The sequence below is a fragment of the Rhyacophila brunnea genome, unplaced genomic scaffold (genome assembly GCF_057557595.1).
Source record: "Rhyacophila brunnea isolate RB1 unplaced genomic scaffold, BYU_Rbru_1.0 scaffold_17, whole genome shotgun sequence".
Taxonomy (NCBI): Eukaryota; Metazoa; Arthropoda; class Insecta; order Trichoptera; family Rhyacophilidae; genus Rhyacophila; species Rhyacophila brunnea.
The window spans coordinates 5,210,651-5,238,623 of record NW_028232827.1 but is presented as its reverse complement, the minus strand read 5'-3'; the positions used below and the strand labels follow the sequence as shown (position 1 = coordinate 5,238,623).

The following is a 27,973-nucleotide window of genomic DNA, read 5'->3' as shown; positions in this document are numbered from 1 at the left end:
AACAAGTGCTACAAAATAATATTGCTTTATTTTAATTTATGCAATATCTTTCCATCAATAAATTGTCAAAACACTATTAAATTGAAAAAATTTCACATTTTTATATGTCATTAATTTAAGCTCGTGCTTATCGATATATCTGGGAGAAAAAGCTTTTCTTCAACATTTTTGCGTACCGTATTAAATGAATGCTATTATAATATGTACCATATTGAATAAATCATAATTAATGGGCTCTATATTGACTTACTGTCAAAATTAAAATTGTGCGCAGTGGGACATTAATAATATTAGGGACCAATTAAAAGATACAAATCAAATATAGAATGCCGCAGTAAATATTCTCAGCGATGGTAAACTTATTTTTTACAACAGCGTTTTCTAATTAATTTACATTTTAATCTCAGGATTTTTTAACGTTCCTTTTTGTTAACTTATAAAATGTCGTTCTTAAGAAAATTTCACCGGTGTAATTTCATGTAACCTGTAATATAGAATAATTATTCAAAATTCGAACGGAGACGATGCATTTGCGTATTAATAGCGCCTGCACACGTGGATGGAATTACTGTCGGAAATATAGCTTATTTTAAACTAACATGACAATAATACCCCATTTACACTGTATGGGTGTACAGTGCACAGTAAGAAAATGTATGGGGAAACATGTATTATCCTGCAGTTGGTAAGATTGCGTGCATAAATCAAACAAGATTGGAAGATTCCAAATTGTGATTTATTGGGCGCAAGTAAGATTATTTTCGATCTGCGGCTGATCTGATAGAGCGGCGAACATGCCGGTAAAAAAACGAACTATAGTGCAGGATCTAATAGACTTTTAGTATACATAATATTTCATTTCATTTATTTTTTTAACATATTGTGGACATTACAAATTATAAGTTTAAGACGTTCACAACATGACATTTAGAAACAAAGATATATAAATATAACAGTATTACATAAAAAAGAGATATATCAGTAGATGCATTAGATAGGTACAAGGAAGTACACCGGATGAGTTAAGCAGACCCTATTTTAAGAATTTATAAAACAACATCCACCTAAACTCATTCTCACGTAGGTGGAATATATTAACACCCGAAGCAATTTCGTTGAACATAGTTATCACTCTCCCAATTGGCATTACCAGTGGCAGGTTGGTTCTGCACCTTGGGAGAATAAACAACTGATGGTCTCTATTTCTAAGATAGCTATCAGGGACACACAGGTCAACACTGCCCAGAATGGCAGAGTTCTCATTTATACCTTGTATAAGTCGAAAAAAATACGTAGCTAAATAAAGATTTCTTCTAAATTGCAGACTGCAGTATGTAAGCATGCCTAAGAGAAAGTCAGTTGGATAAAGCCACGGATAGTATCCATACAACCTTTAGCAAACAATATCTTTGTGACCCCTAGAACCTATTCCAATTGTCAGAATGCGATCCGCATATTATGTATACGAAAAGTCTATGGGATCCTGCACTACTACTCATTTTGAGCTTAACCAATTTTCAATACGACCTGTCAGATAGTAGTATAAAATGACAACCTCGCGTCTCGCTTACTCTTGAAGAATGAGATTGGAGAGACAGTCAGCAGTTTTACGTGTAAACAGTTATTATCATGACAGTTTAAAATAAGCACAATTGCCGACAATAATTGCATGCATGTGTACAGGCGCTGGTAGCAAAGTTGTAACTGTTACAAAGATACACGTCTTTGGAAACAACAGTAGAACTATTCTTGACAATCATGCTTTAACTTTAAACCCATCATAGATCTGCGTGCCCCAAGTGTTGATATAAAACTCAAAAGTAAAAAAAAAGTGTTTCGTCATTTTCTCGAAACGATGAACAATGTATAGTATTTCTACATAATATGATTTTATACGACTCGTATTTAAAAAAGATCCGCATTTTTATCGCAATGGTGCATAATTTGAAAGTCCTCTTTCAAATAAGTAGGTACTAAAGAAATGAATTGAAAATAGTTATTTAGAATTTACAATCGAGTCGATTAGAACTTCCCGACTAGCTAGACATTTGAAACTTTTAGAATATATCAGAACACGATGCTAATGCATTCTTTTAATACTTTTAAGTAGAATTGAATTCATTTTCAGTTAATTCTGTTTTATATGACAAGTTATTTCGGCAGAAATCCGTAATCCAATCCACTATTATTGGTTGCTAAGTGGGTGGTCCTAGCCACTAAATTATTAATATATACCTACGTGAGTTACAATGGAAATTAAAATGACATTTCAGTATTCTATATTTGTTTGTTTGTTTGTTTTTTATTTACTTACTTCATATCAAGTACAAGTTTGAGCATATTGAGCATAATAATTCAACAGAATATTTAAAAACGTTGTATATACAAAGTTCTTTTTATCATGTAATTATTAACTTTGAAGTTGAATATATCAACTTGCACTGATCAGAATATGTTCAAATTATGTATATATCAGATAAATACATTTTCTTTTAAAATAAAATTAAGTAAGTATATGTAATTCATACCTTGTTATGAATACATTTTCTTTTAAAATAAAATTAAGTAAGTATATGTAATTCATACCTTGTTATGAGTTCTAATATTCACCACCTAACCATCAAACGACTCAGTACTTTATAACTGAAATTTAAACACAGTTTATACAAATGATTGAAGACCAATCATCGCGATAAAGCTGTTTAAATAAACTATATATTACGGTGACATCGTGCGCAATCTAATATGTACCAAACAACAATTCAATTACTAATTTATTATAAGTAAACATAAAAATGTATATCATCACTGCACTTCGGTATTCCACGGAAGACATAGAGATCAGTCAGTCTCAATTCAAGATGTCGGCTGTCGGGTGTGGAAATCGCTTTTCTTTCGTTTCACAACAATGACAGAATTCGCGTTCCGAAATAGACGCGAACACACACAAGCCACCACACTCGCCGGCTGCGTGGGCGGCGACCGAATTAACGCGCAGCATTTTTCTATATTTTCCCCCTTTATCTCGGCGAAAGATATTTAGGTAGGTAGGCATTATTCGAACGAGTCGTTATTTCGAATTTTAAAGTTTTAACGATTACACCGCGGCGTGCTGGAAATAGAAAACACGAGTCATTACACACAATAATATAAAAGTATCCAACGCACATTATGTTTTACCTATACTCGAAACTTAAAATTTGTTTTAACGTTTTAATGCATCTTATCTACATAGCTCATTAAAGGATATAAACGACAACATGTGGCAGTAAAATTGCCGTAACATACATCGTATGAAATGTCACACGTAGGTACATATTATTATATAAAAAATCTTATATATAAAACGATTATTTTACTAATTAAGAAACGGCCATACTTAAACACTTTTGTCAGACAATATTTTACACATTTGGACTTCCTATTGGAATCAAGGAAGAAAATCGTCGCATGTCTTATCGCTGTGGTCCCGTTGTCAGAACAGTTAGTAAACGATATAACAATATTTCAATTAATCCACTGTAATTATAGTGAAAATATTAATTTACATATTCTCCAGGAATGGCAAAACAGCATGTATTACGTAAATACCACATTGTAAGTATAGTTACAATTACAAACTTTTGGCATAACATTTTTTTGAATAAGAATTATATATTTTGACAACAAGATGAATAATAGAAGAATACCGTAATTAGTGATCTTAAAAACCTTTTTCTGTGCCTATCCTGTTAGCTAAATAACAATTTTTTCAACAACGGTTCAACAATTGAACCTAAAGATATAATGTCGACTTACAAACTTTTCCCGGATCACATATTGAAAAGTCATCACTTACAAACTTTTAACCACCATGGATCTATTTTTTTCGCATAAATATTTATCTTTTATTTTCTTTTTTATTGGCTTTTCAATCCTATGTGGATCTGGAGAAGCGCCTCATGAGGAGGTTCAACAGATTTATTGTTTTTTTTTTTTACGAGAAATGGATGTTAGTCACTTGATCAACCTATTAGGTCCATACTCTCGGTCCAAAAACAAGATATTTAACTGAATACACATAATCGATTAACTCAAAAACCTAATATGTCGACCAGTGCTGAAGGGCGGAGGTAGGCTGTTAAGATACGCCATAAACAGTGCACACAATAGCAGGTGGCTGACATCCATTTCTCGTAAAAAAACAAAAACTGTTAATACAAACCTTCATTCTGTGTAGGCCCATATGATCCTATTAGGATCGGACATGGTCGGAAAAAAAATATGCCGGATCTTAACAGCCTACCTCCACCCTTCGCCACTGATGTCGACTTACCAACACTAGGCAGAACCATGTGATAACAATACAAGATTTATTATAGATTGGCGTAGACTATTTAGATAATATAATAATGATGATACATTATAATATGGATATTCATAGCTATATTATACATAGGCATACTTAATCAATGCGGAATATTTGAATATTATGTTATTTAAATACCTAGTAAAATATTACGAAATATACCTAATATTCGTGATATTACGTATTATTATTGTAATATTATGCCATAAAAAGCTTGTTTGACACGAATGGTCCACAAATAACCGTTTACAACATTGAATCAAACGACCTCAAGGATTTAAACAGTTTTATTTCAAACAATCACGGAAGTGAAAATGTTATACGTATTTATAGGACTTGCTATTCGTAACGGTGCAGAGTGGAAATATGGAATACCAGTGCCATTTCAAAACAGACCAGAGTTCGTCTCTGCCCCAAAATCTCTAATCGTCTACATGTTTTATCGGGATGAGGCTTAGACCATTAGATAATACAATTGAAGTGTCTGTCTAGAGAACTCAGAAATAATGGGAACTGAAATACCTAACGGGTAATGAGAAACAGGCAACCGATCTTGAGTAAGGAATAATCGGGATAAACTTAAACACGTGTCAAGAATACGTCGCTCTCGGTTTATGCATTGACGCTCATTTAATATTAGTGTATAACATACACTATTGCAAGTGCATAATGCGTGTCTCAATTACGTAGAACACTCACACGTTCAAAACCTGCATCAAAATGTAGCGTATTGAATATAGCCTATCGGAATTCTATTAATTATTATGTGTTCTGTGTATCTGTCAGATATTCTCCCTTTGAAAAACTATTTCCGTGACGCCCAAGGGCAAAATATCGATGGTTTAGTGCAATATAGTATAAGAATGAAAAAAAGGTTTTCTCGATAGCTTTTTCGGTTGTAACACCATTATCAAGATTAGTCTTGATAATGGTGTTACAACCGAAATAGCTATCGACAAAACCTTTTTAAAAAAAAACATGTAGAATTTAATATTATTTATATTTTCATTTCTTGTAAAATGGAATTCAACCAAGTATATGCTAACTCAATTACCAATTTAGTAGAGATATAGGTTTTTTTTTAATTAATGCATGCCTGCCTACCTCTTTGTTCTGTTACAACTCAAAAACTGTTGGACCAATCGCACCCCCAGACATACACTGATTCTATAAGTCAACTTCGCCATTTTCCAGGAGAGACGAAACAAGCTTTTCGAACCATGTTTATGGTACTTGATTTAATGTCTAATGGCTTTACAATGTCCATTTTTTTTTGTAGAATTGGAAAAAATATATCTTTCTAGTGGCATTCATTTAAGAATATCAGAGTTACTGGAGTGTTCTTCTCGATATTTGACTCAATTTATTTAAAATAACACTGGAGTTAGGGGTATATCTCGTTAAATATTTTTTTTAGAAATACGCCAGTGTTCTCCTGAGATAAAGAAAAATAAATTTAATTGAACTGCATTCATAACTCAAAACAGCAAAATTCAGACTTACGTCAGTGTAGGTCTGGGGGTGCGCAATGTTGACGAAGCTTGCACAGCTAGTAAACTCGCTGGTATCAATTTAGTAAGTTTCATCTTATTCAAAACATCAATGAAATCAATATATCAAATAATACAATGTTGGACGCGTTGGACATGCCTGATAATATGAGAGAAGACATGGATGGCCGCAAATGAATTGGCTGGACCGCACCACGAAAGATTTGAAGATGCTCAAATACAAAACAATTGGAAAGCGACGGCACTGGATCGACCGGAATGGAGAACAATAAATTATTCTGAACGAGGCCAAAACCAGTCAATGGTTTTAGTACTTACCTACCTACCAAAAATAATGTCTGAAATACCAAAATAACAATTTAAATTGGCGCTGCGAAAAGGTATTATAATATTACAACAGGCCAAGAAAAAAATATAAATAAAACATTATACACCGGCAGACAAATTTTAATTAATAATACAAAGAAGATTTAAATGCCTACGTAACGCTGTAGTATAAATTCTCACGCGGTCGCATCCATACAAATTCAACAGCCGCAAATGAAAAAAAAAAGAAAAAGTAGAAAAAGAAAAAAAGAAAGCGAATCGCCGGGGTATGGAAAATAGAACAGATTTAAAAATAGAACGGATTTTCGCGCTTCAAGACGGAGTTTATATTAATTTAACGTCGATTGAAAATTCATAATGGCTTTAACTTTATTTTGACATTCATAACATTATTTATAAAAAGTCATATTAATAGAATATAACAACGGAATAATAAATAGGTACCTACGTATAATATCCCTAAGATTATTTCATTATAGAAACTTGTGTGATCGTATAATCCGCGAAATGTTAAGACAAGACAAAAGTAAGTACATCTTTTGAAAATAGTGTGAAAACCGAAAAAAACAACCGAACTTCACAAGGGATGGTTTCGGCTCCGGACACCCCGCCAAAAAGACGCGGAAAACTTACAAATTATTTCGATAAACGGAACACCTATTATTTTTTTGTTCTTCGTCGGTACTTCATGGCTGAGGTTCGTAAACGGGTTGGCCCCATTTCTCACGGCATTCTATGAGTCGCAAGACCCGTGGCCGCTGGAAAGCTCATAGCACTCATAAATTAGTGCAATTATCCGGGGTATCGAATGTTTAATTTAATATTCCGTTGCGGCATGTCTAAAAGACAACACAGCGCGGACGACACAAACGGACGCTAAAAATAAAGAATTAACAAAACCATAATAAAATATTACATTACATAATGTGGAATTTGGAAATCATGCTATTAAATGATATATATATTTGACTTGGATTATCTGTAACGCATGAGAGAAAACACATGAAAATGTGTAAAAGATAGCAAAATAGGGAAAAGACGTATCACACATAAACGTATACACGCAAATACTAAATTTTAAAAATCGGAAGAATCGTTTATTTTAATCGTTCCGTGAAAGAACACAAATGATACTCTAATAGTAGAGTATTTAACTTGGGTGACCCTGATAACTATCTTAGAAATCGGGAGCATCAGCTTTTTGTTCTCCCAAGGTGCAGAACTAACCTGCCATTGGTGATGCCAATTAGGAGGGCAATAACTCACTTCAACCAAATCGCTTTGGATGTTGATATATTCCACCTACGTGAGGAAGAGTATAGGTGGACGTTGTTTTATAAATTATTAACATAGGGTCTGCTTAGCTCATTTGGTGCACTTTCTTGTACCTATCTAGTTTATATTTTTTTGTATTTACACTTTTCTACTGTTTAACAACTTAATACTGATCTATTTCTTTTTTATATATAGTCTAGTCAATTAATATATTGTAGACTGCATGGAATATGTCACAATTTTTGACTTCAGGACTTTGTTAGGAGTAGTTAGTAGGTAAACATACTAAAAGTCCCCGCCCCAGGGAGGTGAGCTAAAGGCGGGAGGGGGGTCGAAATGTCCCATTTTTTTGGTTTTTCGCTTATATCTCGGAAACGGTGCATGTAGGTACAGTCTTCTCTCCTTAAATTATCGATTTTCAATAACGTATATCTCGGAAACCGTTGGGAATTCGACAAATATGTATAGAAACAATTTTATAGGAAATTTAATTAGCTTTCATTTTTATTTGAAACATTTTTTTTTCTAAATGCACCGTTTTCGAGATATGTATAAGCGAAAAAAAAAAATGTGACCTTTCGACCCCCCTCCAGCCTTTAGCTAACCTCCCAGGGGCGTGGACTTTTAGTATGTTTACTTACTGACTACTCCTAACAAAGTCCTGAAGTCAAAAATTGTGGCATATTCCATGCACTCTACACCCATCATTTGACTGGACTGGACTGATAAGACTGGTTTCATAATATTTCTTTATTATTTCTAAATGTCATGTTGTGAACGTCTTACATTAATGATTTGTAATGTTCAATATAAGTATGTAAAAATAAATGAAATTTGAATTTGAGATGCTTACAGTGCGGTAATAGCAAATCGAATGATTGGTATCGGGAAATTAGTGTCTTATCCAAGATATTTAAATGTACTTATAATAGGGATAGGCTGCTGTTACCTATGGCCTTGGGCAACATACTAAATGAATAAAAAAAATAGAAACATATAGATGAGGAAGAACCATCGGCCAAGCGTCGCCGTTCGACAAATGAACGATTTCAGCGATGGGGTGCTCGGCAAAACCAAGAGACTACGATAATCGATTGATCGATACAAATATGTAAAAGATTTTATTATTTTGTGTATTATCGTTAAAATAGATATCTTCCCAAGGGTAAATTGGAATTGTAAACTATGTACAGTTTTAGATGAATTTAAATTCAGACAAGTTAAAATTTCATTTAATTCTTTTTTGCTTTATATAGAGGGACTCTTTCTCTTTTCCCCCGTATCTATATGCCCACGTAAGAAGGAATAAAATGGAAACTAGTTAGTGTATGTAAGAACATGCCATCAGTAATCATTGTTAAACATTGTCAGTCATCCTGTCTCGCTTCAGTTTAACGTTCTCATTCTGCCTGGAAGTTAGATATGAGTTGGGATGGCTTAGTAAAAGAGACGAACATAAATCGTTCAGTACGTTCGAATTAGACACATAAGTACTAAAATAACAGTGAGTTTTCCACATAATATTGAATATGTTATTTTTAAGCATAATAAAATTGGCCAATAGTAAAATAGTAAGTACGTAGTGGTGTATTCATACGAAAAAATGATAATATGTGGCAGGTATTTAGATTAAAAAAATGGTTGAACGCAAAATGAATGGCAACATTTTAATCGAGGCATTTTCATGAGCCATCGTCATTTATTATTATGCCGCTAATACACTGAAAGAAGTATTACGGATTATTAATTGAATATGTTTACAATTTTTTTCCCGACCATGTCCGATCCTAATAGGGTCATATGGGCCTCCACAGAGTAGAGGTTTGTATTAACAGATTTTGTTTTTACGAGAAATGGATGTCAGCCACTTCTCAACCTATTAGGTCCATACCCTGACTCACACACAAATTGAAAAACAATATGTGTACTTGCCAGACCCAGGATTCGAACCTGAGACCCACGGCGTTATAGTCCAACGCTTAAGCCGCGCGGCCACCGTGGGTGTTGATGACAAAATAAAAAAAGTCTTTATAAAATTAAAGAATACAAACATAATGCAGTGAGTATCTCTCTACAGAGTTAAAAAATAGCACTAATTAGGTACCTAGGTATATATTAATGCTGACTTAATATTACAAGTTCTACTTTTTTTTTACTAAGAAATATTACTTAGTTCACTTTACTCGGCAGTTTCATTCCATAACACGACCTGATGTATAAATAATCCATTGTTCCTGTATTTTTCTCGGATAATATTATTATAAGCTAACCACGCACCTGGCTATAAAATTAAAATTCAACATTTTAACTTTATAATCATATTATGTAAATAAAGGATACAAATCGGGCCATCGGTGTGTAAACGGCTATAAAAGTAAATCTGCTCAAGATGTGCCGGTAAGTACACCGATGGGTTAAACATAATATCAGCAGTCACATTACAATTACATTGTTTTTTTTTTTAATATACATACCTACAACTTATCGACATAAAATCCTATGTTTTGTATGCTTTATAATGTAGAAAGAAATATTTTTAAATCATAAAAAATTTTACGCGGGAGAACGCTTTGAAAAAAAAATTAAGTCATTTTTGCGATTATCTCAGAACTTGTTTAAACGACTTAATGCTTTCTGTCGGTATACCCTCGATATACTAATCGACTGGATTGAATATATTTTTAATCACTGTGGCAGCATATAATATATTTCGTGATTTTTTAAAGTAGTTAGTCTATGCGGATCATAGAGCACTTGTCAGTCACACTTACGGTACTACACACTAATACCAACAGTGACGTACCTAGGCAAAATGCTGCCCTTAGGCAGATTTAGAACGCCGTCCCCTTTCATTTTTAATCTCAAATTGTTAGGTGCTTCTACTTATTTTACTATCTTAAACCATGAAAAAAAATACGTTATCAACGGAGGATTAGAGGATTTCTAGGAAACCTACTCTCAAACAGCGATGCTTTTAGGTACGTGGAGGTCTGGGGCATTGACAAGTTTGGAGGTCCCGATTTCTTTAAACTAATATGTCGGTCATACATAATTCTGAAAACACTCATGAGAAAATATAGCCAATAGAAGAAATCTTTTTTCAAAAAAAGTAAGACACCCGGCTGGAATCGAACCAGCGTCTCTTGGGTTTCGCGCCCTGTGCATTACCACTATGCTACGACTGCCATGCTTCATTGCGACAAACTTTAACTATTGGCTTTTTATTAATACCTGTCCGTGTCTTACTTTTTTCGAAAAAAGATTTTTTCTATTGGCTATATTTTCTCATGAGTGTTTTCAGAATTATGTATGTTCAATAATAAGAATGGTACATTCTTAAATCTTGTGAATAAAATAAATAGTTAATTAAAATAATATGTCGCTACTTTCTAACGAAGCCACCGCATCGACCGATCAATGTAAACCGGCACTAGGTACTTTGAAAAGTTGTAATAATAGTATTCATTTCTTAATTTGCCGCCCGTAATCAACGCATGGCCTGCCCACAGAATGTCAACGTAGAACAATATTTTTTTAAATAATTTGATACGATTCAACGTAGTGAGGAAAAAACTATTTTTTTAAATGAACTAACTTTTATTATTTGCTACTTACTATCAAGAATAATAAAATCGCCGTAGTTATATTATAATATTATGGAGATAGCATTTTCACGTTCTATAATCGTCCCAAGCCGAGGTTTCCATCCCCTGCCATCCAAACCATCCCTCGCAACACGAATTTTCCTCGGGTCCGACCTTCGGCCGGTCCCGACGGCCTTCGCCGATCTCCGGCAGGGAGGGCGGTTGCCATGACGACGCGAAACAGCGCGCCTGTCTCGAAATAGATCAGCTGATTTATTTTTAGCGCCACGGGGGCGGGGGCTGGGGCGTTGGGGGCGAGGCCGATGGGAGGGGAAAGCTAAAGATTTCAAAACAATGGAGACGAAAACCTTCGTGGAAATAGAGAAGCGGCCTCTATTAATTATTTCGGTGTTTACTCGCTGGAAGGTTGTTCGCTACGATTATAATGGCAACATTCTGAAGGTAGATCATTTAACTTTCACATTAATGTTTTAAGACCTTTCATAATATTACAATCAGTATACATATTGTATTACGGGAAACATTATTTATTAAGGCTATACCTCAGTTGAGGCATGGTCTAAAAAGATCGTGGCTAGGCGATGCGCGGATTGCGGGTGGCGGGTGCAAATGACGCATGCGGACCGAAATATAATTTGTCATATAAATCCAACATGCGTCTATTTAATGTTCTGTTTATTGTTCTATCTTCTGTAGACTCATCCATTTCAATTCGTGACACTCAGTATGCGGGTACACAAAGCGCTTAACGTCAGCGGACAGCAGAGCCAGTCCAAAAACAAAAAATTTTCTTTCTTAACTTTCTTCTTTAAGCACTACGGTGCATGGTTGCAGCATCAGTCCCGTGCGGCTCCGTCTCGGGACGGAATGAGCACTTAAAATCACTTCTTTCAGACACGTTTAAAGCGTCATAGAAAGAGGCCGTGCATATCCACGGTTGTGCATATATGACGGGTGGTGGTGGGCACTTTAAACTGTTCTATTAGTAACAATAATAATATATTCATTGACATGTTTTCTTCTTAAAGTAAATGGGTAACGTTTTTAGTCATCTTTACACGATTTAAGAATTAATACCCCCGTCGCCATCACGAAACAAATTGATGTATTCACACCTCAACGTTCGCTCTCAGACTGCCAGCGAGTACAAAATTTCGTAGCGCCTATAGTTGAAAATTATTTGCCGTTTCACAGAAGCATCGCCTTAAGGTTTGAAACATTAAGTAAAATAATAAGAGAAATCGCGCCGTATGCGATATATAGGTCTGAAATCATCCGTGGGGTTGCTGCCAAAAGTTGGTATGTCGATAGTTGAGGTATTTAGAGTTAACAACGGTTCATGTGTCTATGTATAAATAAATATGTATGCTAGAAAAAAATCAAGGCCATGTGATGGATGGCCTATTAGTTATATAGTTATTTACCATCGCATATTTTATCTTTGAAATCGATTTAGTCAACTTGGTCAACGGTTCTTCGTGATCACAACTTTACACTACGCCGTATAATATTATACAAACTATTGTTTTATCGCACATGTTTCTGTTTTTTGACAATTTCTTCAAAAATATGTGCTAATCACTAGTTTTTGTTCCGAGGTGTCAATCAATCTAACGATCTCGCTGGTGTGTATAAGGCGTAAAACCCACTTAACGCAGCAAGTGTGGCTCTCGCGCAAAATTTCACAAGTGGCGCGTAAATCAACGAAAATACAACGTAATCAAATACGCCAGCGCCCACTGGATTTGACGACGCATTATACGCGCCCGCCGCATGAATCATCGTTTTTTCGCGAATCACCGCTTCTCGGCGATACGAATGAAAGAAAATACAATGGAGTCCATTCATTGAACACAGCGAGCAAAATAACGCTCTGGACGGCGTCGTCGATCGACGGGCGAGAAGTCATTATTTAATAACAGAGATCTCATTGTTTAATTTTATTGCATGTCCTATATTTCGCTGGTTGAATAATGTCGTCGTAAATATTAATTACAAGCCCCGAAATAATATAATATTTTTATTGCTTTGTTATGAGAGACGCTGTAGTAATAATTATTTTGTGCTGCTTGGGCCGCTTATTACATAGGTGAAGGGTAATGAGCGGCAAGAGACGTGTGATTATGGTTATGAATAAACGCTTCATACGCCGACTTCGCCCGCTCGACGCGTTCTATGGGCACTATCGCTAAATCGAATTGAAGGTGTTAGACAGTCAACAGAATTTTTGCTTACGGGAGAAATTCGTGCGTTATTCAAAACCTTCAAGTGTCACAATATATTGATAATTATAGTATTACGTACCTAGGTAATATGTTTTCGTTTTATCATTCGTCCGATGAGTATCGCAAGATTTCGATCGGTGTCCGTATCATGCGTATAATATATCGTTATTCCCCGTATCTGATAATTAAATGGATGATTTTAGCAATCGTTCACGTATATATTATATTTAAAAATAGCTGGCGTTTAATATCTGATTGTGTAATCTTGTCAAGAGAATCGACGTTCACTTGGTTGTGTTAAGGTATATCTTGGTATTCACCACATATAAAAATTCGATACTAACACTCAATAAAGCTCATAAACATAAAAAACAATAATTGCATTAATAGTAACACAATTTCGAAAACGCTTCAGAGAGTATTGTAATAACAAGTAGTTAAAATTCATAGCAATTAGATGAGATACCTATATCATAGTGGCCAGTGCACTACTAAACAATACTACTAGGTGTCATATTTTTTTCAAAATTATTTTTCTATTGGTTATACATAGATATATTTCACAGAAATGTTGTTAAATTAAATCTGTTCAATATAAACAGTAATTATCTGTATTCTGTGGTAGTACGGACTTGAAATTGGTGAGTTCACTGAGTATATTAAAATGTTAGTGACGAAATGTGGAGGTAGCCTGCTGAGATCCGACAAAAATAGTGCACACCAATTTTTGCAAGACATACTTAGGTACTTGTTGTCATTGAACTAACAATACAAATTTCAGATGGTGTTGGTTAGTTTTAAAAATTTAATTAAGCCCTGCATAACCAAGCCATAATAGATACAAAAATATTTCTATAAAATATCTTTGAAAAAATCCTTTAAATCATACGCAATTGAAGATATTTTATAAGTAGAAGAATATTTCATATCTATTATGGTTTAGTTTAGGCAGGGTGTCATGAATTAAAAAAAAAAAACTAACCTACACTAAGTATCTCAAATTTTTACTCTTAATTTAATGAAAACAGATAAGTATGAGATGGTTTGGTTTAGGCAGGGTTTAATTGAATTTTAAAAACCAACCAAGTATCTCAAATTTTTACTCTTAATTTAATGAAAACAGATAAGTATGAGATGGTTTGGTTTAGGCAGGGTTTAATTGAATTTTAAAAACCAACCAGCACCATCATCTAAAATTTGAATTCTTAGTTCAATATTGAACAAATAAGAATAGCTGACAAAGTATACACTATTTTTGATGGATCTCCACAGCCTACATTCACCCTTTGCCACTGATATGTGTGGTGCCAGAACATGCCGAAGGGTGAAACCTGAATAGTACTACAAAACTTAAATAAATTAGAATTTTAATTCAAATTCAACCAAGTACCCACTCAGTCGACAGTAGGTAGGTACGTACTTATTTTATTAATTACAAAAAAAATATTTGCTATGGGTTCTATGGGTTCACGTACTCTTTACGTATCATCACGAAGACTACTTCCTGTGACGAGACAAAACATAGAGAGTGAAACGCTTTGATTCCACCTTTGAAACGATATCCGATGTTTTTCTCTCTCTTTCGATCTCCTTCAATATTACAGATATAAATCTTGAATCTATTTATTCCCGACACAGTTGCTTGTTAAAAAAAAAGTTATTTACATAGGTGAGATAAATTTATACATGGTCCATTTCAGACATTCAAAAATACATTTCTCTATGTTATTCACGTGTTTTTCGGACAACAAACACAGTTCCGCATCGAGTCTTCGCAACCTCGGGCAAACAAGGTTCCATGTGACATTATCTTAAACGTTGCTCATCATTTTATGACACACTTTGTCACATCTTTGAATAACGTTTACTTTCATCTAAACGTAATTTTCATTTAGATATTGGTGTGGGCGTATTTATGAAAAAAAATTACGATAGGCCCGAACCATTGCTATTTCCAAGGCAAGCAGGTAACACAGCTCAAAAAAATATGTATCCCCATAAAATAGGTCCCCAAACTCAATTATTAAGATATGAGCTACTTTCAGAAATTAAAATTGTCTGGTGAGCAACTTATATAATATTCATTCGTTATAATTTTTTTATCGTACCATACCTACATAATATTATTATTATTATATTACTTAAAATAAATTAGGACATCGGATTTCAATAAAACATAACATGCGTACTTTAACTATTTATGTAAGTATAAACAAAATAATAATTGAAAAATATCTTGAAATAAGTATGGATATAAAAATAAATATTTCCATCCCTAGTGTGGCCTTTCAGTGGAATAACTTTTAAAAACTCCTCTGTCACAATAAAATCGGTGAAGATTTCTTACAAATATGGTTAACTGAGATGTGTCAATCACGTCGGTAGATTCGTCAAGCTGGAGATCACTCCACATATCCACGATATAATTATATGAATATAGCAACATATCTGCAAGTCATTTATTAATTGCAATTGCATTTCATTGAAACTTAGTTCGAGAAATATTTCATTTCTGAGTTCAATAATAAAATTTGAGAGGCAAATTTATAAATATAACCTACGCGAGCGAACGTTTGGCGATCACAGATCTAAACCAATGCTTCCCAAGCTTTTTCATACCACGGGTCCCAAAATCTAAAAAAATAATCGTTATTTGATGAGATAATAATATTATATAGGTAGTAAGTACTAGTAATTAAATACAATCAGTAACTTTTGTTCAAACACGACACGTAACGACGTAACCAAAATACGATTGAAGACTGTTTGGTGTAGCGACTAAGTTTCTTAAAAGATAACGCATGTCATGGGCCAATCATAGCATGCTTTAAGACGATCTAATAATTGGTATATGAACGCCTCATCAGAACAGAATTATGAACATCTCCCAAAATGCATTTTTTTACTAACTGAGTGTAAAAAAAAACCATGAAACAACTAAATGTATTTTGGCGGTTTATGATTTGGGACATGATTTTTTTTCTGCATGACGGCCTGGGCCCACTTCCTTGAGCTTCCGTAATAATTACTATTAATATATATATATATATATATATATATATATATATATAAGATTGACGATCGGTCATGGCTTGTGTGAATCTACAAGCCGGCCGAATTGTAGTGTAATATTCCCATAACGCAGTTCAAAAAAAAATGGCGAAAACGTCCTGTACATTGCCTATGCAAATTCAATAGATTCGGCAGAATGTATATTTTATATTTATTTACATACGCGTAAATAAGAGTTAAATCAGATTAACGTTAGCAAAAAAAAAAAAACACCCTGCCGTTTGTTACACGTCACACCCTGTGAAAGTTTATATTTGAAACTAAAACTGTCTGGAGCACCATTTTTTATTCAGTTCGGGAGTTGGGCGTAATCATCTGGGAAAAATAAATTCCCTTTCCATCGGCGGCTGAAAATAGCGCGCGTAAATACCAGACTATTTATATAAAAAATAGATAGTACCTATTCAACTCTGGTGTTGCCTTTTTACCAGTTTAGAACCAACAACTGACTACTACTGCGCGTTTGTAATCATATTTTAAGAGAGCATAGTTGGTTAGTTAACCTGTTGGTTATACCTATAATTTTGATTAAAAAACGGACAAAAATATTCTCAAACGATAACACCCCACCCCGTCTCATTTATCCTTATTATGTAAAATGTTATGAAAATTATGAAAATGAATATGAAAAATAAATCCCATAGTAAGAAACTGATGCGTTTACCCACGGCTCGTAGTCATAATAATATATACAGATTTTCATGTAATATTATTTGTACACAGGTTAGAGGCAATATTAGATTTTAAACGCTATTTCTAATAATAAATTCATTCATTCACTCGTCTGTCGGCAGGTGTTAATGACAGGCATACAGAAACATTGCCACAAATGCCAACAATCACATATTTTAGTCAAAAGTTTTTTTTTATATTTGGCAAAAATTGTAATAAGTATAAAAAAAATATGTGGACAGGTACACGATTTTAAATATCACATTGTTACACAATCAGAATCGTATACTTATAAATTTGATTAGTTTTTTTTTTTTTTTTAAATAAAGTTATTCTGTTAAATCTCCGATATTTAAATTATTTAGAGAAAATACAAATTTGAAAAACCTCAAAAAAATACATAAGAAAAAAACCTAGAAAAAGGGTTGAGCTGAGTGGGCTTCCACTTCCTACTGGGTTCAATTTTATTTTCTAGAATTGATTCTAACGTGTTTGTTTCTGAGGTTTTTCTAAAGTGTGTTTCTTCTATACTTAAGGCGATACTTCAGTGAAACGGCAAATAATTTTCAACTATAGGCGCGACGAAATTTTGGACTCGCTGGGTCGCTGGCAGTCTAAGAGCGAACGTCGAGGTGTCAATACGTCATTTTGTTTCGTGATGGCGACGGGGGTATAAATTCTTAAATCGTGTAAAGATGACTAAAAACGTTACCCATTTACTTTAAAAAGAAAACATTTCAATGAATATATTATTATTGTTACTAATAGAATAATAAACAGAACATTAAATGTACGCATGTTGGATTTATATGACAAATTATATTTCGGTCGGCATGCGTCATTTTCACCCGCGACCCGCAATCCGCGCATCGCCTAGCCACGATCTTTTTAGAACATACCTCAACTGAGGTATAGCCTTTATAAAGAATCTAACATTACTAAAATCTTATGTACCTATATTCAGTATTGAATACGAATTTTATTAGTTATTTATGTTGAAGGCTGTTTCAAACGATAAACCCATCTTCATGACGTTTCGCGGCCACAATATACGCCGTTTGAATTAATAAATATGTACAATGAAATACCACAGGTGATTTATTTACAAATAAGTTACTGAAATCCTCCAAGTTTTCTATTAGTAGGTATACCAAAAAAATAGTTATATCTTCTAAATGTACCTAGCGGTAAGTTACTACTTTATAGTGTAGTTATATTACAAAAGCGCGGCTCCACTTGCGCGTAGACTACTTTCTCGATTGAATTGTACTACTGCGCACCCTGACCAACAGGGTTGGGGTGAGCCTTAATACGGCGGTAGTATTTTGACTACTATATCGTCACTACACAGAACGCGGGATAAAATTGAAGGACACGTCATAATAAATATAAGTGATCTTGGCAACACTTTGGTAGGTACATAATTTGAAAGGTTCTCTACTAGTTCATAAACAGGACGATTATAGACAGACCGGGGCACTGAACTGCGAGTTACGATGGTAGTGCTAGTTAGTGATTATCATCCAATGCAATGCGCCGAAAAATAAAGATGTTCGATTGTTCAAATTAATTAATTTATTACCATTTCAAAACAATCATCAGTCTCTACAAACAGTTTACCTTATTGCAATCGAATAATATGCAACTCGCACTACGAGCGAAATTTACAGCTAACGTGCCCCGGCCAGAATATAGTAGAATAATATTGGTCACATCGATAAATAAGACGTATTTGAAAATTAATATTATATTCATAGATGTAAGGAAAGATGTTCACCAATTTTTCGCCGCCAGCTCATCATCATCGTATCGTCGTGGTAGTTCTAGCCAGCTTACCTGTAACAACAAAAAAATATTCATTAACAATCATTATTAACTGTACCAAGTACGATAAGTAATTCAATTACCGCCTGCAAACACCATGACAACGCAACACCAATTGCTTGGGTGACATAGTATAGCAATCCACATTTTAACAGTATGTACACCGAGCGGGTCAATAACGACGTCTATCTCTGACAAGCTGTCATAGATTCACGGAGATACGTATGGCGAGTTTGTTTACATAACACAACCGGCATAGAGTGGATTCAGGCGTATGAATCACTATTTTCAACAATTACTTGCCAATACGTCAAAGGTGTCAATTATTTTAATTGATTCTTTTTGCTACCAGTGCTGAAACATTAGCAATTAATGAAAGATAGGCACGGCACGGTGACAAAAAATAACAAATATACAAAGAAACAAAGCACGATTTGTAGGTGGCGGAGCACACTGTAAGAAGCAGCCCGATGCGCGCACGGCGCAGGAGGCCCAAACGGCACTTGCTTTGCACACTACGATGTGCGCAAATCCGATGAAATGCTAGTGGTTAGCGAATAGATCATCACGGGCACATAGTTGTCGATGGTTACAAAAGTTACGTCGCGTGAGAGTAGGCAGGTCATGCGTCGCATAGGGGCGGCGAATGAAGATACAAACATTACAACTTTGGATTAGAAGTGGCGCACGAAGCAGACATTAGAAAGTATCGACATCTTTGTTTAAAAAATAACCGAAACATAAAAAATCCTGAAAACAGAACTATTTATTACAGTATCTATATCGTCTTGTCCATTGTAAAATAATAAATATTGTGTAATGGCAGTTTATCGCATAGGCAAATTTTTTACAGGGGTGCCTCCAAACCTGTCCTACGCACCTAAAACCACCACTGTTTGAGAGTAGGTTTCGAGGAAATGCTCTAATTCTAAGAAGATTATGACGTGTATGACAAAGTTAGATTTTTTACGTATTTGTCTGTTTAATAATATGTATTGCCGAAAATAAAGAATAACTTAATTTATCACTCTGAAAGTTAATAGCGAAGGCAACACCAATTTCTTCTTATTGTAAGATCTCGTTGAAATTGCATTTTGGTGTAGGTACAATGTGGATTTTTAATGCGCGAAAATTGGTTTTCCATGATTATTATTTCGCATCACTTGCAGACATGGTTATTCATTAGAGTAGGTACTGTTATGAAATATTATTATTACTAGGTATAAGACGTGAATCAATATAATCATTTAATATGATACAATGTCAGTCAATAACTGACAGTAATTTATGTTATATTGTCAAAATCGCAAGGGATGTTTTTCAATAAATAAATAAGGGATACTTTTTAGAATAAATACCGATTATAGTTAAGATTTATTGTGAGAGTTTATAGAGTAGGCATATTCCCACAAGTTTTGTTGTAAGAAGTAATAATAAATTGTGATGTATATCATGGGATCGATATTTATGATGATTTGTGTAAAATCTATTGATCAGGACCAGGCAGCAGGTACAATAAAAGACGTCAATTGTGAATTTTATTAATTTGATACTATGGTGCGTCGAGTCAATAGGACGGACTTTTGTTACAAATCTCATACTGGCAACTTACGTATGTTAAATACCTGTTCATACAATTCTCAATTAAATTAATCTCAAATAGATAATTTTATAAGATAAAATCGTTAACTACCTACTTATTTTGAACTAATGATAGTAGCCTGGTCAAACCGCGCTACAACAGCCGTGTCCGGAAACTTGTACGTATGTAGTTCGCCGAATCACACTTCACCGTGAAATGTTGTATCGGAAATATATGGCCGTATATTAAAGACTGTCCAACCTCTTTGGGTCGTATAGTACTGACAAAAAATTCATGTCTAAATAAAACACGGTTCTTGTTGGTTTACACTTTACAGGAAGCCCACACAGCAAATAAATTTTGAAAATAGACGATATACTGGATTATTTCTTAGGTTAGGTTAGGTTTTTATTGTGGAATTCATGAATTTTGCCAAAATCAGCGATGAAAATTGAATTAATGTTCATATTGAATCTAATAAAATTAGAGACCGTATAGTATACGGTCATCTCTTTCCGATAAAAAAGCTCACGGCGAACTGTGCCACGGTGAAATGTTGTACGTACAATTTACATCTAAGCCAATAACAGTAACCTATTTCGCCATATTGCCTCGAGTGGCCCTAGATCAATCTCGGCATTTGATTATTTAATGAATATGTTAGTCGGTTACTAATAATAATATAACAAAGTGGATAGGTACCTACATATACTCATTATTGTTGCGAAGCGTGGATGATTATTTTTATTAAATTTTTCTGCATCACAGAACAAGTTGATCACCTTCGACGCTGTCAGTTATATAAAATGACGGCGTGAGGTGAAGTTTAAAAATAGCTTTTAATTTGCGTATCATTAAATATTATGGCAACAAAGAAAATTTTAAATTCCAAGAAAAACTCAATTATGTCACTCTTTGTTCTTATCGAATTGAAATAAAAAATGTTGATTGTTGTTATGCCGTAGTCGATACGTAATGTAGGTGAATACCTGCCTACTGTCATCGACGTAATAATGCATCCAATCTGTCCAAGAGATCTAAATTCGTGCATTATTCATCGATAAAATTATCGTCTCATAATTTTGTTATTTGATTGAAAAAAATGGCCCCAATCTAGAACACAACACATTTTCTCCTATACACTATTCTATACCTATAGAGGGCAGTACTGGGCAGGTGGTATATCAGTAGCGAAGTGTGGAGGTAGGCTGTTGACATCCGCCATAAATAGTGCACGTTAAACTTTGTTGTCATACCTATTTGTTTTTATTGAAAAAGACTACAATTTACAGATGTAGTTGGTTAGTTTTTAAAAATCAATTAAACCCTGCCTAATCCAAAACATAATAGTTTTGGTATATTTTGGGCGATACGACAAAATTGTGCACACTATTTCATTCATACTTATTTGTTTTAGTTGGATTAAGAATACATATTACACATATTGTTGTTTCATTTTTTTAAATTCATTAAGCCCTGCCTAAAACAAACTATAATAGATAGGTAACAAATATTATTCTGTCTATAAAATATTCAAAGTTATATATGATTTAATTGCATTATGATATATATTTTATAGACAGGCAAGTATTTTTTGACTATCATCTATTATGGCTTGGCTTTCGCAGTGTTTAATTGAATTTTAAAAACTAACCAATACCATCTGTAAATTGTAGTCTTATTTCAATGAAAACAAATACCTACGTATGACTGACAAAGTTTAGTGTGCACTATTTATGGCGGATTTTAATAGCCTACCTCCACCCTTCGCCACCGATATATAGAGAGTTGGTATATTACAATAAATTACTGTCAGTCACTGACTGCTATTATGACTCCACCACAAGTTGTTTCAGGTTGTAATCCTCCCGAATTTCTATCTCGCTAATGATGAACCCGTTTTGACCGTTCACGAGATTCTCAACACCTGTCTCCAGTGCCACATTTCAATGTGTCTCTCTCCTGCTTGTACTGACAGGTTTCGTAGGTAAAGGTATAGCAAGCATTGATAATAATTGATCTACATAGATAATTTTAGTCAGTGGGTATATTGTATCGTGTCAATATCTGTTCCCTATTTAGATATAATAATATTATGTTTCTGTTGGTAAGACTGAGTCACGGATTATTCGCAGAATTGAAAAATAATATGTTTTGGACACTAACAATGATTTGATTCTATGTATTTTTCTTCCATATATTAAAATACATAGAGTTTGATAATATCAAACAGCCTACATACATAGGTATTTATAAGATTAAGATATTTCTATATTTAAAAAAAAAGTTATTTCAGACGAATTCCCAACTCAGTGCCAATTCTTGACGCTTGAAATATTTCTGGAATTTGATGGTGCCAGTGACTTTTGACGGAACAACAAGGGACCACCGATTTTTTTTCAATTCCATTATTTTCGAAATCCGCGTCGGTCATTACAGCCCATCGCCGGAATGACTCAATAAAAACTCAATTCGAGTGGAGCGGTGCGGTGTCTATTCTCGTTCCTGCCAGAGACAAAACACTTGACATTTGGCGGAGGCGGACGGTGTTTCCCGCGCCAACGGAAATAAACAACATGGCGGCCGAACAATCGCGGTTTAAATTTAGAACGGCGCGCGTTTCCGAAGCGCGGGAACGCACATCTGATGACAGGCGCCCATGCGGTGTTGCCGTATCGTGGGAAATTTTGACGTTCGGATTGGAAAACGGAACCTGATTTCCCCCATGGACAATATTTGGAACTCCACGAGTTCTCTAAGCCGAATTAGTAATCTCACACACTATTTTATCTGCATGAGGCATTTCCGTGTTGGGGTCAATTACGTGTCATAGTTAAGAGTGAGCACCATCTTACGAAAAGATTAATGATCACCTCGTACATATTATTTTGGTAATCAAGTGATGTCTTTTGCATTTCTGATAAATTTTGAGCAAGCGTCTACGTCTGGGAAATAAATCATGCTGTGAGTTTTTAATCTTTTTGGTCAACAGTGGTAACATGTGACTTCTTTTTTCGCAACACACCTGGATCCTCACGCGGCACACATTTTGAGAGATACTGCTCTAAACAGAATACCTTGTTTGCATTTACAATTTATGTTGTTTTCAATGATACAATTTTTATTAGAATTGACCACATATTCAAGCAGGTTTTCTCAACATTGAAAAATATACCAAATTGTAGATATTGATGAAAACTGTGAGTTTAAAAAAATAGTGTTTATGTAAAATATTTCGCATCAAGTCTGGCAACTGACGGCAACACACTGCAATTAAGAATGACAACATCGAAGTAATGCCTTACGTTTGATATGATTTATAATAATATATACATATATTAAAGTTAAAATATCAATAAACAACAAAATATTCAATAAAAATTTTAGTGTTTTTTTGAAAAGGGATGGAATTTTTTATGGTGTGGTTGGGAGGGTTGTGGCCAGGATAACACTACTGTGGTCAAACTGATTTATAGACACAGTAGAAATTAAAAAAAGTTCGTTTACGACAATAATGTATTATTTCCCTTATTATACAACATTTATACGGGAGAGGAGTTTAGATTATATTATATTTGTCGATTAGAAACACGTCTCAATCTTGCGTCTGTAAGGCAAATACTGAATCTGAAAAAAACACTGTTCAAATGGGGGAGTGATCTCTATGGATCCGTTCGGGGTACGTATCGTATAAAAAATATGTGGCGACATAAACCGGTCGAGTCATTATCAATACTTCATGGTTTGATAATACATACGTAAATTTTAGTCAGCCGTCGGGAAAATTATTGAAAAATTACCTGGCAACACCGCGACCGTTTCAAACGTCGAACACGCCAACATCCGAGGGGGGAAACTAAGACGTCGAAAGGCCGGGTTCTATTTTCGTGTTGAGGCATTAATGAAACTCGTAATTTAGCGTTGCCAATACTTTATGCTTATTTTCTAATAATATTTCTGCGTTCATGCATTGCATTGCTTCCAAATAATGTTATTTATAGTCGAGATCTTCTGCTTGCCGTAAAAATGTAACGCGGCGATACGCCGAGGCAATATGTGTGGGACGATCGATTATGCCGACGGATAAAGATGTTTTTATTTCTATTACATTGGCCATAAAACAAAACGACGACGCAGCCGCTGAAGAAGATGCATTATTTTATTGACGGAGCATGAAAATGCAGCGTTCAACTTTGCATTAAAACGCCTGTACACGTGCATGGAATTACTGTCCGCAATAGTGCTTATTTTAAATTATCATGGATTCATGACAATAACTGTTTACACGTAAAAGTGCTGACTGTCTCTCCAATCTCATTCTTCAAGAATAAGCGAGACGCGATGTTGTCATGTTATACTACCATCTGACGGGTCGTATCGAAAATCGGTTGAGGTCAAAATGAATAGTTCGTTTTTTACGTTAAAAAAAAACGGTTAGGTACATGTTCAAACACGCGCGTTAACATCATTTTACTCCCTACTTCTGGCTTAACTGTTGTAGCTTTGGGAATGCCAAAAGAAATGGCGTATTTCAAAAAAAACACTACCTTATTCTTAGGTCAATAATTATTATAAAGCAATCATTATTAGTAGAATTTTTATCATACTTGAATGGTCAAAGACATAGCTTATAATAAGTATCTTTAGAATTATCTTCAAATGTGTTAATCTTGCCCATTTTTTGAATAATAAAATGCCTAATTCTTGTCAAATTTGGGATCACAGAGATTATCAATATAATTTTTTATCGTAAATATTTCACTATAATAATGTCGACATAAATTATACTAATGGTTTTATAAATGCGTTTAAAAATTAATAAATGTAAAAAATCTTAACACCATGCATGTACTGAAATATAACTATATTCTAAAACATTAGAGCGAGAGGTTTAAAAGAATACTATTTTATGTAATAAAAATACTTTATGCAGTCACCAAATGTTTAAAATAAATATAAAGGATAATAAGGCTTCAAAATTATAAAAATAAATTATCTACAACGTTTAAGGAATGTCCAGGATCATGCTTTGAAAAAACAATAAAAGCTCCATTTTGACCTACGCCGAGCATGTCCGCCCTTAAGTTAACTGATATTTCTCGCTATAAACCCTTGCTGAAAAAGGCCTACGATATATAATCCTAAATATTCATATAACCAACGTTTATTATTAAATAGTCGTTATACCTGGAGGTGTAATATATTAATATCTGCTTTATTTCTCATTCAAAACAGTGGCGTAATCTTTAATGTTATTTTTTCAACAATTTATTATACTATTCACTGCGGACCTATTAATCACTAATTATATCTAATGGCCAACGCAATAGTTTCGTTGGACGCACGTGATGAGTTAAGATTATACTATACATTTCTAGACAATATACATATAATATGCCCTTAAATCGGCAAAAAAATAGTTTTTTTTTTTTTTTTTTGTGATTTTACCGAGGCTTTGACTGCGACTCGCTGTCATATCGCCTCTTCTCTTCTAGAAGGGGATCCTTCGATCAGGTCCTCACTCCTATTCTGTTAAATGGCTTTATAATTATTTTGTCTAGCTCTTCCGTCTTTCTTTCTTTCTTCTTTAGACGCCAGTGTTTTATGCACCAGAATCGCTCTCCTCCGTATCCATCCCTTCTGTATTTTCGATACATCGTGTAATCATTGAATTTCAGATAGTCTAATTCAGACCTCAGCCAAGTCTCTGAGATTAATGCTATTGAAAATTTTGTCTTATTAAGTAGAGTTCTATATCATCCTTTTTTTGCTTCATACTTCTGGCATTCCATTGTAAAATCCTAATTTGTTTTTTATTATCCATTTTGCTCCAGAACCTCCCCTAGAATTTCCTTTAAGTGTCCTTCTTTGAATTGTTTGCATACCCAGTCCACTGCTTTAATTATTAGTTGTTTAATGATCTGCTGCCAGTCTCCCCCTTTCAGCAAGACTTTCATAATTTCTCCCATCGCGTTAACCTCTGTCTTCCCCTTTGAATTTTTCTTATTTTTTGTAGGCTTTACGCTACTACCTGTAGATATTATTGTTGAGCCTGAAGCTTCTACCACCGCTTCTTCTTTCTTTTTGTTTTCCTTAGTTTTTTGAATTGTTTCGCTTTCATCTCTTCCTACGATTTTTTTTGTTTTAATATGTCAGCATAGCTATTATTTAACATATTTTTTTTTGCTTCCTTGAAAGGTATGTTCATTTTTTTCATTGCTTCTTTGCAATTCTTTTCCTCTTGCCACTTTGGGCATTTTTGGCTGTTTGCCGCGTGGTTACCTTTGCAATTGATGCACGTAATTTCCTCATTTTTTTCGCAGGTTTTGTGGTTTTCACCACACTTAGGGCACGTTTCTACTGTACGTCCGCAATTGTTCGCGATATGCCCATATCGCCAGCATTTGTAGCATTGCATAACCCTGAATACATACGGTTCTACAGCAAAAGAGACTCCATATATGTAAATTGTTCTCGGCAATATTTTCTCCCCAAATTTAATACTGACTGACGAGGTCTTTGTCAGCTCTCCTGTATCACCTTTTCTTGTCAACCTCTTAAGGTTGATTACTTTTGCATCACTTTTGATTTCCATTTGCAGTTCTTGGAGGTCCATATCAATATCGACTTTTCTTATTACTCCATAAGAGCAGGAGTCATTCTCTTTGGTCACAAAACCGAGATCTTTGAGTTCTCCAGCTTGTTTCACTTTATCTGCTTCTTTTTCGTCTTCTACTTGGATGTACGTCTTTAAATTTTTATTGTAAATTTTCTGTACTTTTACTCCTGCCTTATGCAGCATCTGCGCTATTTTCAATTTTAATGGAATTCTACTTCCCGTCGCTATCATGACGATGTTTTGGTTTCCCTTTGGAGTGACCCCAGAGTCTCTTCTGGGTTTTTTTCCAGAGGTCACCGTCTGCCATTCTTCTTCTTTTTCTCCAACCACTTCCTCTTCATCATCGTTTCTTTTCTTCTTCGTTTTTTTGGTTTCATTCACTTCCATCGTGGTGTTTTCCATTTTATTGCTTTTGCCGTTCACGCGGTCTTGGAATTCGCGCAACAGTGTGAACAAAAAACCGTGTGGACAACCCCTCGCTTCACAGCGTTTGACGCACTCCCCGCACAAAGTGCACTATCCGTGCAACAATAAATATTTTTCACTTTTTCTCAAGCACTGGCACTGATTGTCAAAATCACATGGGACCACACATGTTGAGTTTATTGTCAAATTCATTTACAAACAATATTATTTTTGTTGTATCCCGTATTTATAACCGTTCGCGAGTAACCAGGCGAATAGCGACCCGAATACGCAAGCGAAGTTGTACAACCTCACTCCACCGCTGTTGGCTTCCGACTGAAAAAATAGTTAATTACTGCGGATTTACGTGGCAACACACAAGACCGAGAGAGGTGAAATCAGTTTGGGGAAATCCGTGGATAAATAATTTAAACTGATAACAAGATAAAACTTTCGTATGTAATGTTGATAACCTAATGAAAAAAATAATTTAGTAAATAAACTACTA

The 27,973-nt window shown here is 34.5% G+C and overlaps 1 protein-coding gene across 11 annotated transcripts in view; it reads right to left on the bottom strand.

Annotated features, from left to right (window-relative positions):
- Positions 1–27,973, bottom strand: part of HDAC4 (histone deacetylase 4) — a 371,906-nt gene that overhangs the window by 46,163 nt on the left and 297,770 nt on the right. For 2 of the 11 annotated variants that reach the window (XM_085944862.1, XM_085944863.1), the window contains exon 2: positions 18,813–18,871. The exons of the other annotated variants lie outside the window; for them this stretch is intronic. In XM_085944862.1, the coding sequence (XP_085800988.1) occupies positions 18,813–18,840 (28 nt within the window). In that variant the 5' untranslated portion in view covers positions 18,841–18,871. The remainder of the gene's footprint in view (positions 1–18,812; positions 18,872–27,973) is intronic. 11 annotated transcript variants of the gene reach the window in all.